The following is a 21234-nucleotide window of genomic DNA, read 5'->3' on the forward strand; positions in this document are numbered from 1 at the left end:
TGCTTATGACTAGTGAAGCTTGCAATTTCAGATGCATTTTGTGTCATCGAAAATCACTCAGCAATGTGGTGCTGTGCCTTGTTAGTCTCAACTAGCATCAGATGATTGTTATACCTTCTGACATTGTCATCATTTGACAAAATATAGCCATACATATTAAAACACTAAGTAAAGTGATGGCCTTGCATCCACAAAATGCTCAGGAAAATCTACTGGCTATGACCTGCTTAAATGGAAACAACAACATCCTCATGTTTAAAATTAAATGTCTTTGAGATGAAAAAAGACAAGCCACAATAGAATGGAATGAATACATAGACTACACACACTGCACAACTCAAACTGCACCTCTACCTGTCCAGTAACAGTGCTTACCTCCATATTGGTAGGGATTTATTTGTCAAAAAAATAAAACAACAACAGATGGTGCTTAATTTTGATATGGGCATAGACCTTCCAGCACCATCAATACACTGGAAAGGTTGCATATGTCTCAACACATGCAAGGGTATAGAAAACACTGCAGGGCCAATTGGTTCAGCTCTTCGTCTGGAGACAGGCTTGCAGAACTGAGCACAAAAACAATGTCACCTACTAAAATTCTTCCTAATAAGTAATTGCATTGAGCATTAAATAGAAATTTGGAGAAAAAATACTTAATAAGACACAGCTGATGGTTGTTAATATAATTTAAATAATAAGTTAAATTACTTATGGAAGCTTATTATACTTTTTGCACAGTATCTGATGGTACTGCACCTCACTGTTCTTTAATGTAGAAATGCCACTGGGCCCTTGAATGACTAGGAGCAGTGCTTCTATTTAAAATTATCACAAACTTTTATATCAAGTGACACTGGCCACACTTAATTACCCCATTAAACTAACTGCAATCTCTGTGAATCTTATAAAAATAAAAATTTGAAAATACTGTATTGATGTGTGCATCTGTGTGGACTGACATCTGAAAACTTTGGAATTGACTGCCATATTTGTGGCACCAATTTGAAAGGGTGTGTCCTCTGTTTTCATTTGAAAAAAGTAGACTGTGGCCATGATGCTACCGCCACTAGCCAGTACCTTTGAAACAAGTTAGAAGGGACCCATGGATTCCTACTGTTTCCATCAATTTCTGACTCTACTATCTGCATGGCACATAAGAAATCATGACTGAGACAGACAAGTTGGCATTTTCCTAGCCTTCATTCATCCACTTTTTTTTTTGTTCATTCTGTACATCAATACTGTTAAAAGCTGTAATCTGTGGCCTTTCTATTAGCTTCAATAAGTCAGGCAAATTTCCCCCTTTTCATGAACAAAGTATTTTTACCCATAAACATATTGCTTGCTCTCTTCTTTGTAAAATCTAGAGACTGTAGTGTACATAAATACGAAGAGGAATGCTGAGATGGCGAAGTGTTACAGTGGTAGATCTCACACCTCCAGGTCTCCTCCACATCTCAGAGATATACTTGATAGGTTAATTATAAATTATTAACTGGCCCAGCATAAGTGAGTGTTACCTGCAAACACTTACTGGATAAGTAAGTTAGACAATAGACGAGGGAAGGTTAATAAAAATGCTCCTGTTGTCAGAAAACAGCTCAGGCTGTCACATTTAACAGCTCCTTAGTTTCTCTGATCATATTTCTTAATGTAAAAGTAAATAAATCAAAATAGGTACATAGAATAACATTTGTCATAGTTGATAAAATATGACTAATGAACAACATGTGAGTAATCCGTCTATGATCTTGTGTAAATGCAGAGGAATTCAGATGGAACTGAAAAAGGACAGAACTATCTCTGAACTTTCTGTTACTTCCACTTCCTCAAACAGCTCTCTGTAACATTAACAAGGAATGTCTGCTTTAAGCAAAAGCAACCAACAAAAAATGCAGGTATTTCATACAATTAAAAAAATGTTCTAAACAATCTTCCTAACCAAAGTAAACAGAAGATTTAATGCCACATAGCCAGGTAAATCATAATAATAATGATATCAACTGTCTGCTGACTTAATTCTCCAGGGACCTCAATTTGATTTCCACTTAGATCACTTTTTGCAGTCTGGACATATTCACTGTATTTATTAAGGTTTTTCTTTTTTTTTAGATAATTTAGGTTTTCTCCCTTATGCCAAACACATCTAAAATAAGATGCTTGATAATGCTTTGTAAATATAAATATGCGCTTTGTTGAACTGGCCTTCAATAACCTAGTACTATAAATAACTTACAAAAGTTACTGTTATAATAGTTCCTGTTTTGTTGTAATGTTATGTAAGTCCTTTATGGCCTCAACTTTCTTATATAGACTGAAAACCTAGCAGTGGACCTTGTATATTTTGTGCTGTGCCTTAACACCCCTAACACATAACTATTTGAACTAATTGTTCTGGCAATCTAAAAGTAATCATCATCATAAGAACATATAAAATTTGACAAATGAGATGAGACAATTCAGTCCATCAAGCCCATTTGTTTAATTAATAGATAAGCTGTCCCAGTCTCTTCTCCAAATATTTCTGAAACCTTATCATGGTTTCTGCTTCAGTAAAGCAACTAACTTGGAAAGTATTAGAGGTGTTATTGTGATTGGGTCAAGAATTAGTATTATACAGTGTAAGAAAAGGCATATGATGAGTTGTATGAGAGGTTGGACACTAAGGAGGGAGAAAAGGACCTATACCAATTGGCTAGACAGAGGGACCGAGCTGGGAAACATGTGCAGCAGGTTAGGGTGATAAAGGAAATGTACTCACAAGCGAGGAAAGTGTGTTGAGCAGATGGAAAGAGTACTTTGAGAGGCTGATGAATGAAGAGAACAAGAGAAATAAGAGGTTGGATGATGTGGAGATAGTGAATCAGGAAGTGCAACGGATTAGCAAGGAGGAAGTAAGGACAGCTATGAAGAGTATGAAAAATGGAAAAGCCGTTGGTCCAGATGACATACCTATGGAAGCATGGAGGTGTTTAGGTGAGATGGCAGTGGGGTTTTTAACCAGATTGTTTAATGGAATCTTGGAAAGTGAGAGGATGCCTGAGGAGTGGAGAAGAAGTGTACTGGTGCCGATATTTAAGAATAAGGGGGATGTGCAGGACTGCAGTAACTACAGGGGAATAAAACTGATGAGCCACAGCAAGAAGTTATGGGAAAGAGTAGTGGAAGCTAGGTTAAGAAGTGAGGTGATGATTAGTAAGCAGCAGTATGGTTTCATGCCAAGAAAGAGCACCACAGATGTGATGTTTGCTCTGAGGATGTTGAAGGAGAAGTATAGAGAAGGCCAGAAGTAGTTACATTGCATCTTTGTGGACCTGGAGAAAGCATATGACAGGGTGCTTCGAGAGGAGCTGTGGTATTGTATGAGGAAGTCGGGAGTGGAAGAGAAGTACATAGGAGTTGTACAAGATATTTACGAGGGAAGTGTGACCGTGGTGAGGTCTGCGGTAGGAGTGACGGGTGCATTCAAGGTGGAGGTGGGATTACATCAGGGATCGGCTCTGAGCCCTTTCTTATTTGCAGTGGTGATGGAGAGGTTGACAGATGAGATTAGACAGGAGTCCCAGTGGACTATAACGTTTGCTGATGACATTATGATCTGTAGAGATAGTAGGGAGCAGGTTGAGGAAACCCTGGAGAGGTGGAGATATGCTCTGGGAATGACTGGAATGAAGGTCAGTAGGAACAAGACAGAATATATGTGTGTAAATGTGAAAGAGGTCAGTGGAATGGTGAGGATGCAGGGAGTAGAGTTGGTGAAGGTGGATGAGTTTATATACTTGGGATCAACAGTACAGAGTAATGGGGATTGTGGAAGAATGGTGAAAAAAGAGTACAGGCAGGGTGGAATGGGTGAAGAAGAGTGTCAGGAGTAATTTGTGACAAACGGGTATCAGCAAGAGTGAAAGGGAAGGTCTACAGGATGGTAGTGAGACCAGCTTTGTTATATGGGTTGGAGACGGTGGTACAGACCAGACAGAAAGAGACAGAACTGGAGGTAGCAGAGTTAAAGATGCTAAGATTTGCATTGGGTGTGACGAGGATGGACAGGATTAGAAATAAATACATTAGAGGGTCAGGGTTGCGCTGCTTTCTGAGTATATTGGGAGAATGATGCTAAGGATAGAGCTGCCAGGCAAGAGAAAAGAGGAAGGTCTAAGAGAACGTTTATGGATGTGGTGAGAGAGGACATGTAGGTGATCGGTGTAACGGAACAAGATGCAGAGGACAGAAAGATATGGTGAAAGATGATCCACTGCGGCTACACCTAACGGAAGCAGCCGAAAGAAGAAGTGTGGGAAAGCAGGGTTACTAGAATACTGTGAAGTTAACTTGTAGCATTTTGATTTTGCTTAGATGATTTTTCACCACCATCTGGTAGTAGGAGACTTTATTATATACGCTATGCCAGTATTTATAATAAAATGAAGATAACACAGTCAGAGATATAAAGAATAAGAAAGAAATTAATGATTGGAAGCTATGCCACCTGTAGTGATTTCAGTTTGGAAAATACCCTACCATTTTATGTACATTCAGGCCCAGTGTTTCTTTTAGAACTCTGATTTCTTTTTCTACATCCCAAAGACGTGTGTATTAACTTAACTGGCAGTTCTAAATTTATGTAGAGTTTGAAAGTTTAGATCTGTGCCTGAGTGTACTCTGCTCTGTGATGGATTTGCAGCTTGTTGATGTCCTTCTCGCAGTTAGTTACTGTCTTGCATCTTATCCCAACAATCCTAGACTGACAGACAGAAATATAATATAATATAATATAATATAATATAATATAATATAATATAATATAATATAATATAATATAATATAATATAATATAATCTCTTATATATATTTCTCTTCTGGTTCGTCCTGCTTCCACTTCAAAACTGGTCCCACCCATACGAATCTGACACAGCATTTCTCGATTCCTATTCGTCCTCTTCCATGTCATGCACTACACTGGCCTGCTAAGCATAATACATCCAACAAATATTCGAGGTGCTGCCACAACGGTTTGCGGGAGCCACCTGTGTCTTTACAACAGCTTCTTACACAGCAAACATCAGAAGCTAAACATTTGCGGGAGCCACCTGTGTCTTTACAACAGCTTCTTACACAGCAAACATCAGAAGCTAAACATTATCGTGAACACATTTGAGAATACAACTCTTCTCTAGCGTTTGCTTCCATGGGTGCACAGATAACTCAACCTCCTGACCACAGACCATACTGTTTTAAAATATACAGGCAAATTTATTACCAAATCTCTCCACTATACGCTAACACTTCTACCTCTCCAGGATATGAACAATTGTATGTTTTTGACACAGCGCAAGCTACTGAAGTACACTTACTAAATAAAGCAAACTGCATGCAGCGAAAATGTACTTCTCCAGCTAGATTCCATGCTCAGAACCATCAACCCCTTCGCTAAATCATACAAACACATGCATGAAATCACTCAGTCTAATCCAACAGCATCTGTACGAATGGTTTTCAAGGAAAACCCTAGGCAGGATTTACGACGATACAATGCCCCGACATGTCACACCGATGTTGCTGTGATTTTCGTCAGAGAAGATGGCGAAACGCCTGCTGAAAGGGCCATTTGCATCTATCCCATAGGCAACTCCTGTAAACAGATTTCCATGCTCAATTTGAATTGCGATCCTATGGTTTACCCACTTTTATTCCCTTACAGAGACATTGACTGGCACAAAGATTTACATGTTCCCGATAAAAGAACCGCCAAGTAAATAAGGCTTACTCAATGCCAATTTTACGCGTACAGATTAGCAATGAGGAATACATTTAGTATTTTGCACTCCAGCGGCAAACTATTCCAACAGTACGTCGTAGATGCATATGTTAAAACAGAGTGTGCGCGTCTCAACTATCTCAGATTACATCAACAAGATCTGCGTGTGGAACTATGAGATACACTGCAAGCAAACGCTGAAAATAACAACGTATGTGTAGACAAAATGATCATATTACCGTCCACATTTCCAGGAAGTCCAAGATACATGCAACAAAACTATCAGGATGCCATGGCCATAGTACGTAAATTTGGAAAGCCTGATTTATTTATCACTTTCACATGTAATCCTGCTTGGCCGGAAATTCTACATGCACACTGCGTCTTTCAAGAAGTATTTATTTCTTCTTGATTTCTGAATTCCTATCTCACCATTTTCCATTCCTATTCTTACACCGCCATATGCTACGGCAGGTGTCGGCTAATATAATATAATATAGTTCTAAAAAAGCTTTAGTATAATGGAGACCATGATAATGTGTGTCTATGTGCTTTAAACAAATAATGTTTAATCATATAATCATAACTCCTCTGTGCTTTAAATAATCTGAGTGAAAATACAATAGGATTGTGAGACCAGTGACATAAAATAATAAAGAAATACCTGCTGTTCAGAACATCAAAAAGGAATGCCTTTTAGGTAAGTACTATGTGTATTAAATATGTAAGGCCTATGCTGACAGAAGCATCTGACAAGTATGCTTAAAGCAAACTGCTGAATTTAAATAAAAGCTTATTAACGTCCCTGGTTAGTAACATAATACAAGTGGAAGCAACTTGAGATTTCTCAGTTAATTTCCTTTTGCATATAAATTTGGATTCATTAGTTTATTTTTCATTTGAATACTCCATCAGAAACAATAAAGACTACAATACTGAACCACAGCAAGAGTATACATTTTATTTCCATGAGTAAACAATTTTGATGTTGTAAATATAAGACGAGTGATTCATAGAACTTGACCTTTACCCCTTAATTCAATACTGCTTTTCCAGAAAGACAGTTCCCTAAAATTATTATGCTTTATCTATTTCCAGAAAACCAAGATTGGGTAACATTACAAAGAACCGTCAGTGAGCCAAATGCAATAAAACACAGAGCTATATGCCATGCATGCCAGAAACATTATCTAACCTATTCAATTTTAATGCTCTTGAATAGAATATACAAATGAACTAACAAGATCATTTTATCATACGAAAAGTCTACATGGATGTGGAGACTACTATATATGACGTATGATATTTATGAAATCCTTCAAGCTGTTATTATAATAACAAATACGGTTTTTCACCAAATTGTTTTTAAGCATAGGAAACTATAGTATTTGGTCAATTTGCAGTTTATATTACTGGGTCGCAGTGAGAAAGAGCCCACATGAGGAAGAATGGGTGTAAGGCAAGAAATAACTCCTGACGGGACAGTAGAATTGCTTTCTTCAAATAAAATAGAGATCATGGCACTAAGTAGTCGGTATGATTCTATACTTCTCTCATGTCTACAACCGTACTTTTGCATAGGCAAACCTGAGCTGCAGCCCAGGGTCCCAAAGGCTACTGGGGCTCCAAAATTAACCAAGATATACAGCTGAAAACATATTTGTTTTTTGTTTTAAAATGTGATCCATTCCACTGTACTGGCTGTTCGAATCATCTCCAATCCCTTTAATCCTAGTTGTATGCAAGCTCTCATCCTTGAGTTTATGTGTCACCAGTGAATGAAGGGTTATGGCTGGGCAGGATTTCCTTCAGCAAGGGTGGCTGAGTACAGGCTTTTGGAACAGAAATCGTGTGGCAAACAAATCAATTTGTTGTACTATAATTTTTACAGTTCTTCTGCGATGGTTAGTGAAAGCATTATAGACTAAAATTCTAGTGATACTGAAGCATACAAATATGATGATTTTGAATAAATAGTAATCTCAAACACCACCACTGAATATCTGTGATGTAACAACAGCCTTGGGCTACTTTCAAAGCTCATGTAAACGAATAGCCAGGGCTCAAGGTGGATATATCGAGGCAGATAATCCCTTACAAAATTTCAGTCTGTTCATAAGTGAAGACAGTTAGACATAATTGTGACTAAGAATAAGAGACGTGCACAGAAGTCTGTCCAGCAAAACAATCTAAAACCAAATTATAGGCTGTTCATGTGCTCTAATGTCAGTTATGTCGATCTGCTGGCTTTCTTTGTAATTATCTATAATAATAAAAGGCAAAGCCCTCACTGACTGACTCACTCACTGACTGACTGACTGACTGACTCATCACTAATTCTCCAACTTCCCGTGTAGGTGGAAGGCTGAAATTTGGCAGGCTCATTCCTTACAGCTTACTTACAAAAGTTAGGCAGGTTTCATTTCGAAATTCAAAGCGTAATGGTCATAACTGGAACATATTTTTTGTCCATACACTGTAATGGAGGAGGCGGAGTCACGTATCGCGTCATCACGCCTCCTACGTAATCACGTGAACTAAAAACAAGGAAGAGATTTACAGCACGAGTCACACGCGGGAACGAAGGTAAATGACGTTAATTTTTGACTGTCTTTCAATACTGTGTAAGCATACATATTAACACATGTGCAATTAAATGTGTGCATTTACGGGGTGATTTCTCAGGCTTAAAAGCTCACCTTTTATCAAACGCGGGAACAAAGGTAACTGACGTTATTCACTGTCTTTTAATACTGTGTAACCATACATATTAACACATGTGCAATTAAACGTATGCATTTACGGGGTGATTTCTCAGGCTTAAAAGCTCGCCTTTTACTAAAAAGGTAAATGCAAAACTATTTTCAATCAGTTTATTGAAACGCTCCCGTTAAGGATTGCAATAACATATTCGCGAGATAAAAGAACGAAGTAGGGGGAAATGGAGGAAGAGCCAGAAACAGCGAACAGCAAAAAATTAATTAAACAATTGAGAACGGAGCGAGTGAAGCATACAAGCATGTTCATAAGGGAAACAAAGCACGGTGTAAAACGTAAGTTTAAATTAAGTTTATAGAAACGCTCCCGCTGCGGATTGCAATAACATATTCGCGAGATAAAAGTTTAATGAGAAGACACGAGGTATAAACGAACCACACGCCGTGGCGCAACGTTAGGGGCAACAGTTTCAACCATTCTATGATCTGCTTCTCGCAACTGAAAGACGGCACATGGCGGATATTAGCCGACTTGCTGACCGCAACGTTAGGGGCTTCAACTATGGCGCTGACGCCACATCTCAGTGCCAACACTTTAAAGACTCTACTTAAAAGACACGCCCTCCTCACTGGACAGTTAAAAAGACCAATCAAACTAACGATGACATCAAGTATTACCCAATCAAAAGTAGGAAAGGAGGCATCTTCATAAAATGCGTGTGGGATGATTTGCATGACACGCTGCTTTAAAAAAAAATGATAAAAAAAATACGGGATAAATCCCGTCCAGTATTGATTCAAAACGGGACGCGCAATTTCATTCTCAAACGCGGCACGATTCCGTATTTTAAAGGACGGGTGGCAACCCTACAGTGCCAGGTAACCACCCATACAATCAGATTGTGATTCAGACTAGGAATGCAATGAATGTAATTACCCCGATCTACATACAAGGCGAAAGTCTTGCAACATTCAAAGATGATGGTTTGGGATAATTAGTACTTATTAAGTACACCATGGCACATAAAAGAGCTTATGAAGCCTTGAACCGAAAAAAGCAAGATCTCAGAGATCATAAAAAAAAAAAAAGGAGGTAATGTCGTTTTACTCGTGTACATTTTAGTCAAACATTACCAGTTATTCCACGAGGGAGACCAGCAGATGAACTCAACGCGTGTTTAAAATCCATGCTTCTCCCACGCTCGGTTATATGTCGCGTGTTCTCGGGTAGGTACACCAAAAAATGTATACATTTAAGCATGTAATGGGCAAACAAAAAATGAGGTATACCCGAAGGCACTGCAGTAGTACTCAATGTAACTTTACTTCTTAAATGTTAATGTTTTACTGTTTAATAATTTATACGCTTCTTATATATTGTTCAAATTCTTTTATCAAAATACCAGTGACAGCGCAATGCACGATAACATGGAGTGAATACACCATACGCATCTGCCCACGGCCGCCCTGGTGTGCGCAGATAGGAGTTGATTCTAAAATAAATAAACATAAAAAGAGTAATACAATCATCACCCATAAAGTGGATAGCAGACGTGACGTATTATATGTGTACCACATTTCAAGTCAATAGGTGAAACGGTTTGCAAGCTACAGGTGATTTAAAATCCTGGACAGACCAACGAAAAGCCACGGTAGCAAATTATAGAAGAAGATTTTACTGTTTAATAATTTATATTTATATGAAATGTGCTTCTTATATATTACTTCATATTCTCATATGATAATGATGTTAATGTTGTTTATATTGATTTCTGTGTTATTGTAAGTGCATCTATGTGTGTATATGTATGTATGTATGTATGTATGTATGTGTATATATAAAAAAAATATATATATAAAAAATATATGTGTATATGTATATATAATATATCTGTATATGTGTGTATATGTGTGTGTATATGTGTATATGTATATATATATGACAGCAACACTCATAACAATGACAACACAATTACATTGACAATCATGTTACGTTATTTTTAAAATGTTTCCTTTACTTTTTCATAACCTCTTTAACACACTACTTCTCCACTGCGAAGCGCGGGTATTTTGCTAGTTATATAATAATTCCAAAGCTGAAATGTAATGAGATGAAATGTTTATGTGAAATGCCTTATGGTCCATCCTGGATAAGGATCATAAGTGGAAAACACCTCAGCTTACTTCTCAGGAGTTTGCATATTGTCGACAACAAGTTACCTGTCATTTGGCACAGTACTGAGAATTCCATTTTAAAAGTAAAATTGTTCTCTACATTTTACATGCCTAAGTAAATTGTTGCTGACGAATCAAATGGTCAGAAAGGTCATTTGACAATGAAGCATTACAAACTGCACCTCATACAATTTCAGAGCTGGCTGCATCTCTTTTTCACAATCAGTGAAGTTTATTGGTAGCCTGACAAAAGTGCCCATAGTCTGTAAACTGGTGAACAACCAAACCTGCCAGCGTGTTTGTATTTTTATTTTATTTGTAAGTTTATTTTTATCTGTTTTTATTCTGAGAAAATAACTGGGTGCCAGAGTAATAACTTTAAATATCTTTTCAACCTCTCTCTTTTCTTTCTCTTTCAAAATAGACACTTGAAGAATCAGACTCTGTTCATTTTTAATATTTAACATGATGTACTGTGCTCTGATGGCTATCAAGTATAATTTTAAACTGTAGCACAGCATACTATGTCCCGTCTATACTGTACATATCATTCATAATCTCAGGTGCAGTTTCTGTGGTTTTTGGTGGTAACCATACACTCATTGGATACTCTTGCACTACTTGTTGTTCTTATATATATCCTATTCAAGTTTTGTTGACTCCTAAGCTTTGACATTACATTCTAGTGTTTCTGTGGTTCCCTGAGAAGACATAAAAGGGCATCCAAACAACAATACAAGCTCAAGGCCTCATCTCTCCTAAGTCCGCCCCGATCATGTCACATCTCGTTATCAAAAAATTTGCATGGTTTCATAATTTGATAGTGTTCCCATGGTACTGGGAAACTGAATCTATCTCCTTTATCTATGACCGATACTCTGGTTAGACGTCCAAATTTTGTAACACATGCCATATTGCATGAATAGACACAGGGACCTAATTTCCAGCTGAAAAAAATGTATCACTGTTCTGAAACAGTGCTTGCAGTGTTTTAATTTGTTTTACTAATTATCATATGTGATTTATAAAGAATTTACCACCATTACTGTAAATCTCCAATCTTGGACTTGACAAAGGAAACTCAAAGTTTTTCCTTAATTAAAGAGGCACAAGTAACATTCAATAAAATTTAGAACCTATTTATTTCTTCTCATGTAGTATAGCGCCCTGATTGTTGTTTGCAATTTGAATTCCAGGGTACAGGCTTAATTCAGTATTTTCTGGACATAGGAAAATTGTAGCCATGTGCATTCTTAACTAAGAAGTTCTCCCCAGCAGAACATAAGAAAGATGTTGGAAATTAAGAATTATTAGCTATAATATAGTCTTTGAAGTGTGTAAGAATTGACCAAATCATGGCCAAAAATATTGTCATATTTGCACTTTTTCTCAGATAACTCATATGTTACTGTAGAAGCTGATCTACTGATCTACTGAAAAACAAGACTGAATATGACAAACCTTGTTTCCACAATTCCTTATTTCACTCTTAATATTCCAATTTTGTTATTACATTCGGAATTTAACATATCTTTTTCCAAACAAAAAATAAAAACGACTTTGACAAAATTATTGATGCGTGAGAATTAATATTTGGTAGCACACAAAGAATAATCACAATCCATGTACTTTCCACATCTCTCTAGTGAAGGTCTGCACCAGTCTACTTTTTTTCAAAGATTTGAATGATGCCTTCTCCCAACTGCAGTTTTCAGATCTCCCCTCAAAAATTCAATTGGATGTTGATTTGGACTCATTGCCAGCCACTTCAGAACAGTCCCACTTTTTGTCTTTAAACTATCCTGGGTACTTTTTGATGTGCAGCTATTATTCTGCTGAAAAATCCATGATCTTTGACGGAGGCACCCCCTTTCTAACACTGGGTCCAAAATTGTCTTCAAAAATACCTTGGTAATCTCCTAATTTCATGGTTCCATGCACACACTCTAGGCACAGGAATATTAAGTTATCTGGGGATGGCCATATAATTTTGCTTTAATGCAAACTCACTCTGCTTTTTCTTCTTTACTCTATATTCAGTGTGCAATACACAGCCTTAAAAGAGCACAATTAGAATTATGTTTTCTCATCATTCAACTACTTGAATATGTGCTTCTTACATTGCACACACAAACAAGCTAAATTACCTTACAAATTAAAGAAGAATCACTTGATAGAAATCAAACGATTCCTTACAACTTCTAAAATTGTTTCGTGCAATACTTTCTAGATTTCTTTGGTCTTTCTAAGATAAGTTTTAATATTTTTTCCATCTTTTTTGTGTTCCTCCACTGCAAATAACAGAAATACATATGCAATAAGCAATCACTTTTGTTTTCAACAAGCTTCTAGGAGAACTGGTGCATTATTTGAAAAAGTGCAAAAGTTTCTCACAGATCATAAAAATCTAACATACTCAAAGAGAGCCAAATGCTCTAATGTAACATTGGACATTTTTGTTCAGCTGTTTAAATTGTTTAATTTTCCTAAAATCTAAGACACTCAGTTTAATAAAATCAATGCAGGTAGGTAGATTATTTTTGAAAAGGTGCAACAATGACAACACAGGATAATTATACGTACATATGCTGATCACACATTGTTACCCTGAGGATATTAGAATTATTTAACAATAAACCTCAGGTCTACCACAGAAGACTTTTCAATAAATTTGAAATGGTTTGTTCTAATAGAATATGAAAGTGAACTGGGGCCTCATGTATAAATGGTGCATACCAACAAAAATGTTGCGTATGCCTGTTTCCAAGCTCATGTTGAAATGTAGCATAAAAACTAAACTTGGCATAAAGCTACGTACATTTTCACGGCAGCCTCAGATCATGTGTATGCATGTTTCTGCTCGGTTTTGTAAACGGGCGGCACCCAGTGTCAATGCAGTGATACTGTTTCTGTGTGGCTTCCCTTTATTTTTTAGATTTACATCTATGACGCAGGCTTTATTAAATACACCAAAATGAATTGCATATTGTTAACAAATTTAAGGCAATTAATTGTAAACAATCTGTAACAATATAATGGTGTACAGAATGGCCAAACTATTCCAACTACCATGGCTGCAAATTGAAGAAATAGAAGAGAGTGCGTATTTAGAGATCACAATGATTTCTTGTCTCATGATGATCACTGACTTCTAAGTCGATTTACATTTCCAAGAGTTATCCTCTTGGAGATGTGTGCTGAACTGGTGCCGGATTTACAAAGGCAGACTTTAAGGAATTATGCTCTACCTGTTCCTATGTAAGTTCTGTCCACTCTTGAGTTTTTAGCCACAGGAGCTTTTCAACGTGAACTGAGTGACTGATTGGGCATTTCTCAGTCATTACTGAGTCACACCATGCCAGCTATATGGGATGGTATTATCTGCTTGTCATCCAAACTTATGATTTCCTTATGCTGTGGTTGAAAAGGCAAACAGCAAAGCGTAATTTGCAGCAACATCCGGTTTTCTAAATGTAATCAGAGCCGTAAACTGCATGCACATTGCTATAAAGGTAATTTCAGAGAATTAATTTGCTTTTGTAAATAGATAGCATTTCTGCTCTATTTATGTGCAAATTATCTGTGATGTGAAAATGCGTCTCATTAATGTTGTGGCGAGATGGCCTGGCTCAACTCATGACTCATTCATTCTGAGAAATAGTAGTGTTGGGAACAAACTTGAAAATGTTGTGTGTGATGGCTGGCTTCTCTGTAAGATAAGACATTTAATATTAATCTTTTGGTCAAAATTGTAAGTTATCTGTATGATGTAACCATAAAATACAGTTATTAAGGTGACAGTGGTTACCCACTGAAGACGTGGCTTCTCACCCCGCTTGCCAACCCTCTGACTGAACAAGAGTGACATTATAATGACAATAGTAGTATAATGTACTATTGGGCAGCTTAATGGTCATTGGTGCTGCCTGGTTAAGGCTGGTGGAGTGCTGCTCCATAGTCCACAGAAAGTGTGTCGCATTTCACAAGCATGTACCGTGCTGCATAATGTGGCCCACAATCATGTCTTGCCCATACCTGAAGAGTTGCAGTATGATGAACCTGACTCTGACCTTCCAAATTGGACAGCATTACAATTTCATCCATCCATCCAACCATTATCCACTGCTTATCCGAGATTTCATTACATTACATTACAATTTCATTTGAATGTAATTAGCAGAATGTAAAAACAGGTAATTGGATGCAGCATTTATTTTTTAATTTAATTTGTGGTCAATAACACATAGTACAGCATTTATATTTAATTCCTTTCTCTTAAAACATCCTCTAAAGTATTTTGTGACTCAAGTACAGTGTCCGTCAACACACAGCCAGATGGTAAATGCCTGTTATAAGTGTCTCACCAATAATTGCAGCAGCTCACTGCTCAAACAGTGTGATCCCCGGAATTCCCTACCTCCTGCAGTGGTGTGGACACTCAACTTTGATATCTGACAATTTTGTATATCTTTTATATATATTTTTTTATATATCTTTTTTATTTTGGGCACTGTGCTACTTTCTGAACTTGAACTTATGAGTACCTCCTCCATGCTGTGCCACTCCATCAATTTCCTTTTGTTGCTTATAACACTGCTTAAGCCACCAAATAGTATGATTTTCCTTTTCTCTACTTCACTGAGCAGAACCTCCATTTTGCTGAACACTGAATGAAAGGGGCTATTTATATTGATTTGCATATTCAAATAGGCATAATTCAGTGATTAGTCGGGGTGGGGCTGTAGGCTCTTGCATGTGCATTAAAATTCACATTGATTGGAATTTATAAAGGGAAAGTGAAAGGAACTTTGCTACGCACACTTTTGAATTTTTTTGTGTGTACAAAAATTCTAGTTTTGTCCATACGCCATGTTTTAGTGTGAATTCTACGCAAGGCGTTGTACATCAATTGTATGTGGTAGGACATGTATGGGATCCGTGGCAATGTGTGCACTTTTAGTTAAAATTATGTGCTCAGGCTTGAAGTGGGCATAGTAGTGTGGCCAAGCAATGCCAGGGCCCTAACAGGAGTGAGTGGGCAGCACTCACAGGACAAAGTTGCTTCTGCTGAATGCCCATGGATTAGGAGGAGAAAACAGCAGTATTTGCAGGGTTCCCAGCTGAAGGCCATGTGATGATGGCAGGAACACAAACTAGATTTGATGGTTGAATGCACTTGATGGAAAATGTTTCCCCTCCTGAGTAGATAATAGAGGGACCTGGGGATCCTAATTGTGTTTTAACCTTCTAATTTTAACTGTCTGAATTTATTTTTTATTCATTGACTGTTTTAACCTCCACTTGAACACTGTTTTTATTGAGGATTATTTATTTATTTATCAAGAAGACTGTCCAGGTTCAAGGAGGAGGTAATCCCAGCTGTGAGTAACCCAGGCATCACATGACACAACTGACTTAGAGGTGCAAATCAATATAACCTAAACCTTAATGGGATGTGAGGAGAAATCTAAAAACCTTAGCAGAATAAACAAATTCTATACAGTAAAGATGTCTGATGTGTCTGAGCAGTGTCAATGTTGACAACTTTATCACTATCATGATTTACAAAGTAGGCAAATGAAAAGCTACCATGCATTTCCTAACATCTGTCATGATTTTGTTTTTCAGCTGAAATTGGTTTATGTCGAAGACTCCCAACGTCATTTTCTAATCCTCTTAAAAGTGCTGATATCTCGACAGTGATGAAATGTGACAGGGAAAGGCATTGCTCCCTGTATCTAAAGGTTGTTGCATCTGTGGAACTTAATGGTGTGTAACCTTTCTAATTACTTGAAATATTTGTAAATGAAAATTCATATTTGTATTTTATTTGTACAAAGTGTTAAATGTACTGACCAGAGACTTCTTGCTTACACTATTTCACTGTGAATTTTTGTAAAATATAAACTTAAAATGTAGAATTCATCCCAAAAATGTAATTAGACAGAATTGCAAGTTCGTTATAAATTGAGTGACCAACATTTTGTATACAGTGCTCAAGATTGCTTTGAATTACCTCATTTACAGTTCATAGGTTATAACACGCACAATCTTTAATTTATAGATAAACTCAGAGGAGTTGAAATGTGTACTGTTTCATCTCATACTTCTAAGCAGCAGTGTACAGCAATCAAATTTCGTAACACTTTAGGAGGGAATCATCAAGATCGACAGGTAAGAGTTTCAATCATATTGTTCTATACTAGTCTAAAGCATGGGTGTTCTAAAAAGTGTTGTTTTGGCATCAGAGCAGCAGTTTGCACAGTAAAGTAGCATGTAATATAAAAGCTGGATCATGTTGCATGAAAAATGTGCAGAGACATAAGTTTATATTTAATATTTCAGTTTACTAATAAGCAAACTGACTTGCCAACCAACTTAACATGTACATCTTTCGGCTCTGAGTTGAAGAAAACCTCAGTACATGAGGGAAACCCATGCATATACAGAGAGAATATGAAGGTGCACAATTAATGGGCCGGAATTCAAATCAATGTTCCTGAACATGTGAGCCAGCAGGTGCTTAACAAACGCACCAACATATTGTCCTCTGTCTTTTATGTAAATAGTAGGCTGACATATTTTACTGCATATTCAATAAATGCAACAAACAATTACATGGTCGTTATTGAAACCAATAGATGTGTCCGTAGATTAAGGTGAAGTTCATCCTGAGAATCACGAATGGCATGATGAAAAATGGTGTGGGAAAGAAATGCAAATGGCGATATATGTTGCCCATTTAGTGTTACAGTTTTGTGTTGGTAGAAACCATTCCACTATAAAAACTAAACTTCTCAAATCTTATCCTCATTGTTCAAATTACTGATAACTTTTTGTATAATCCTTGCCTTTTGGGGAAAATTGTTTATTACACACATTACAATTATTAGAGTAGCATACACTATTATTCAAAGCAAACTAACAAAAGAGGTGAAAATAGTCAAGTTAACATCAGTCTGAGAACTGACAAGATTATGAAAATGATTATCACAAGTAAAGAACTCTGACCCAAACATAAAACTAGCCTTATCAATTGCACAGAAATTATACAGAACATAAGAGTCTTCAAATGCTTCTTTCACACATTGAGGGAGTCAGCCATTCGGGTGAAGGTAAGTAGCTTGTTCTACTATGAAGTGCCAAACAGGCCATAAATCATATATTTTTGTTTGTAATCTATTGGTTTACATGTGAACAATATTAGTTTATGAATATTTATCATCACTTTTCATGCATACTTAATTGGTTTGCATGTATACTACACTGGTTTCTTTCACATGGACTATATTGGTTTGTGTCCATATACTATTGGTTTATGTGTGAACTATATTGGTTTGTGTATGCATATCACTGGTTTGCATATGAACTATATTGATTTGCACGTGTATATCACTGGTTTCAGTATGTTTGTTATTGGTTTATGAGTGAACTGAATCGGTTTATGTTCACATGCTCTCTATTTGTGTATGGACTATATTGGCTTGTGTTCATATACTACTGGTTTGCTGGGTCTAGCAATGGATTTGTGTATGCACTGTACAGTATTTGTTTCATGTATATCTTATACTGGATTCATGCGGGTAGAATGTCAGTTTTGAGCTTGAACTCTGCTGTTTTTATGTGTGTACTATGCTGGTTTCACGTACGAAACATGCTGGTTATGCACACTCACCCTGTCACAGCTTTGTATATGAACTATATCGGTTCTGCATGCAAACTATATTGGTTGTTTACATGCTCTTTAGGCGGAATGAGAGGGGCAAGAAACAGGAACTCAAGGGCTGGTGGAATCATCGATTGTTAAGAGAAGCAGGTAGGAGACGGATCTGTGTTTAAATTTGGTTTATTTTGACTTTGGAAATGTATTGGTACAGCATAACAGTTCACATTAAAAATACTGAATGGATAAATATGTTTTCAAATCGTTAGTTATGCAGAGAATTATGATGACTTTCAATGGAACTGAATACTTTTGCATGTTTGTGATAGGGCTTGGTGGTAATTTATATATATATATTATGCATATCTATTAGAATGTTATCAACACCTGTCATAAAATGGGTGTTAAAAGGTAAGCAACAGAAATAAAGAAGTCCCATGTACACACTTTTTTTAACCACAGCTCCACTTTCTTTTCATAAACATACAGTGTTTGCATTCACTGCCAACCATCAACCCATGAAACCACTGAGTGACACAGCAAAAACACTAACCACTTTAATCTACATTGCTCCTCAACTTGAACAAAATATGTATCATTACTTAAAAAACCCACTAAACTGATTAATGAAATGTTTGAAAATTAACCCAATTAACTTAATATATATCTAGTATGGAGCAATTAGTTTGTATACTGCCTGCAGGCATCTTTCCTGTCTGCTGCTTATAATTTTGGCCTCAAACTCATTAAAGCAGCTCAACTCTAACCTGTTTTTCATGTCTTTTTATTTGCGCAGTGGTGTCTGTTCTCCCGGTAAGTCTCTTCTGACACTCAGTATTCCCCATTCATTTTTTCAATTTTTATATTTGTATTGATATTTCCCTTTTGTTCTGTCTACATGATAGTTTAAGCAACAGATCGAAATAAAGGCAAGTGAGCATAATGAATGCAGACGTGTGCCCTGTGATTTACTGGCATAAGATCCAGAATATGATCTTATGCCAGAAAAGGTTGTAGCTCCCTCTGACTCTTAAGCATGTAAAAAATGGAAGGCTGCATACAGAGTAATTATTTTTCCCCTTGAATGTCAATAAAGTAGTATCTATCTATCTATCTATCTATCTATCTATCTATCTATCTATCTATCTATCTATCTATCTATCTATCTATCTATCTATCTATCTATCTATCTATCTATCTATCTATCTATCTATCTATCTGAAGCAAATTAATAAAGAGTTTAAAAACAGCACAGTCAAGGTGGCTTTTGATGCAATTGATAAACTCTCAGCCATTAAAATAAATCCATATATATGCACATTCATTGTCAACTCTAAATGCAAGAAGAGTAGGTGGACTTTTTTGGTGTAACTTACGCTTTAAATCGCAAAGTTGGCATTTCAGAAAGCAGGGGTCACAGCTCTAAACGAGTTTGCAAAATGATGCTCTGGAAAAGTAAAAAGTCTAGTGGAAGAAGGTCTTAATTGTCTTACAGGTAATCTTAAATATTGTGTAAATAGTTATAACAAGACATCTGAGGTTTTTTACTTGATATCTTTGCAAGTCAATTTCAGAGTCCTGAGGATAATTTTGTATCAGCAACAAATATACTGTAATTAAGTTGACCCAGTCGACATGGTCATTGCTCCAACGTTGCGTGGCTAATCATCTATTACTACATACACTTAATACAGTTCAGGGTCACTGTGATTGGCACCTGTGCTGACAGCACTGGGCTCACGACAGACACAAAATGGGGCTGCATTCCACTGTAGGCCACACTTAAGCAATGCCAAAGAACCAGACCTGCACATCTTTTGAACTTTGAGAGAAAAACAGAGTAACTGTATTAAAAAAAAAAAACTGACACAGTTTGGAGAAAATAAAATTCAAATCCCATTTCCATGAGCAGTGAGGCAGCAGTGCTAATGGCATGACCATCAAAATTCAATACTTCAAAGAGGAAAACCACTGAAAATCACATTACTGAAGTTTGTACTTAAAAGCTTATGTAATCCTAACGCTTGTATTAGTAAGTAATCATGAAATTACCACTAATATACTTTCTGAAGCTAACTACTAATAGTTTGAAAAGAACTCAAAATTTTTATTTGGACAAATTGATCGGATGATGTTTCCAGGAAAAATCCAATTTGCCAATTATGAAATCTTGATCAAAAATGAAAAGGTAAAAAGTATGAGCAACAGTAAAATAAATTCATATTTTTCTGTTACTACAATCCTTGACTATAGTTCATTAAATGCTTTCGTAAATCTATTCAGATTCAATATTATTATAAATCTGTCTTGAAAATGACAAAAAACTGATTTTCCCTGACCTTCCATCTATTTTGTAGGCCATTGCATTACAAGCTCATAAGAGCTGCGGCCTAACCTAAACGCAAATGGGCACAAACAAAATTAGATCTGAATACACTATGGGAAGGCAGAAACATGAAAGTACACATTATGAAAAGGACCTAGGAGTCTTAGTGTACTTATTACTATCTACATAAGTATGTTTACGGAAGCAATAAAGAAGGATAATAGGATGTTAGATTACATAGTGTGATGTGTGGAGTACAGGTCAAGGGAGGTTATGCTTAAGTTATATAATGCACTAGTGAATTCTCACCTGGATTACTGTGTAGAGCTTTGGTTTTTTTATAGTACAAAAAAATAGCAGTGCTAGACAAGGCCGATTCCAGGACAAAAAGGTACGCTATGATTAGGGATTGAAGGAGTCATACCTTTTGAGTTTAGGCAGAAATCAAGAGGAGACATAATCAATGTGTTTAAATAGTGAAGGGAATTACTATAATAGTGGATCCCAGCTGTTACTTTAAAATAAATCATGGAACAAGAACACTGGGACATGGTTGGAAACTTGGCAAGGACAGATTTGGCACAAATATTAG

At 36.6% G+C, this 21234-nt stretch overlaps 1 protein-coding gene across 1 annotated transcript in view; it reads left to right on the top strand.

The window, feature by feature from the left end:
• il17rel (interleukin 17 receptor E-like) overlaps positions 1-21234 on the top strand; it is a 110494-nt gene that overhangs the window by 39300 nt on the left and 49960 nt on the right. Inside the window, exons 3-4 of the mRNA XM_028811999.2 lie at positions 16282-16422; positions 16718-16827. Of these exons, the coding sequence (XP_028667832.1) occupies positions 16282-16422; positions 16718-16827 (251 nt within the window). The remainder of the gene's footprint in view (positions 1-16281; positions 16423-16717; positions 16828-21234) is intronic.

The sequence above is a fragment of the Erpetoichthys calabaricus genome, chromosome 1 (genome assembly GCF_900747795.2).
Source record: "Erpetoichthys calabaricus chromosome 1, fErpCal1.3, whole genome shotgun sequence".
Lineage (NCBI taxonomy): Eukaryota > Metazoa > Chordata > Cladistia > Polypteriformes > Polypteridae > Erpetoichthys > Erpetoichthys calabaricus.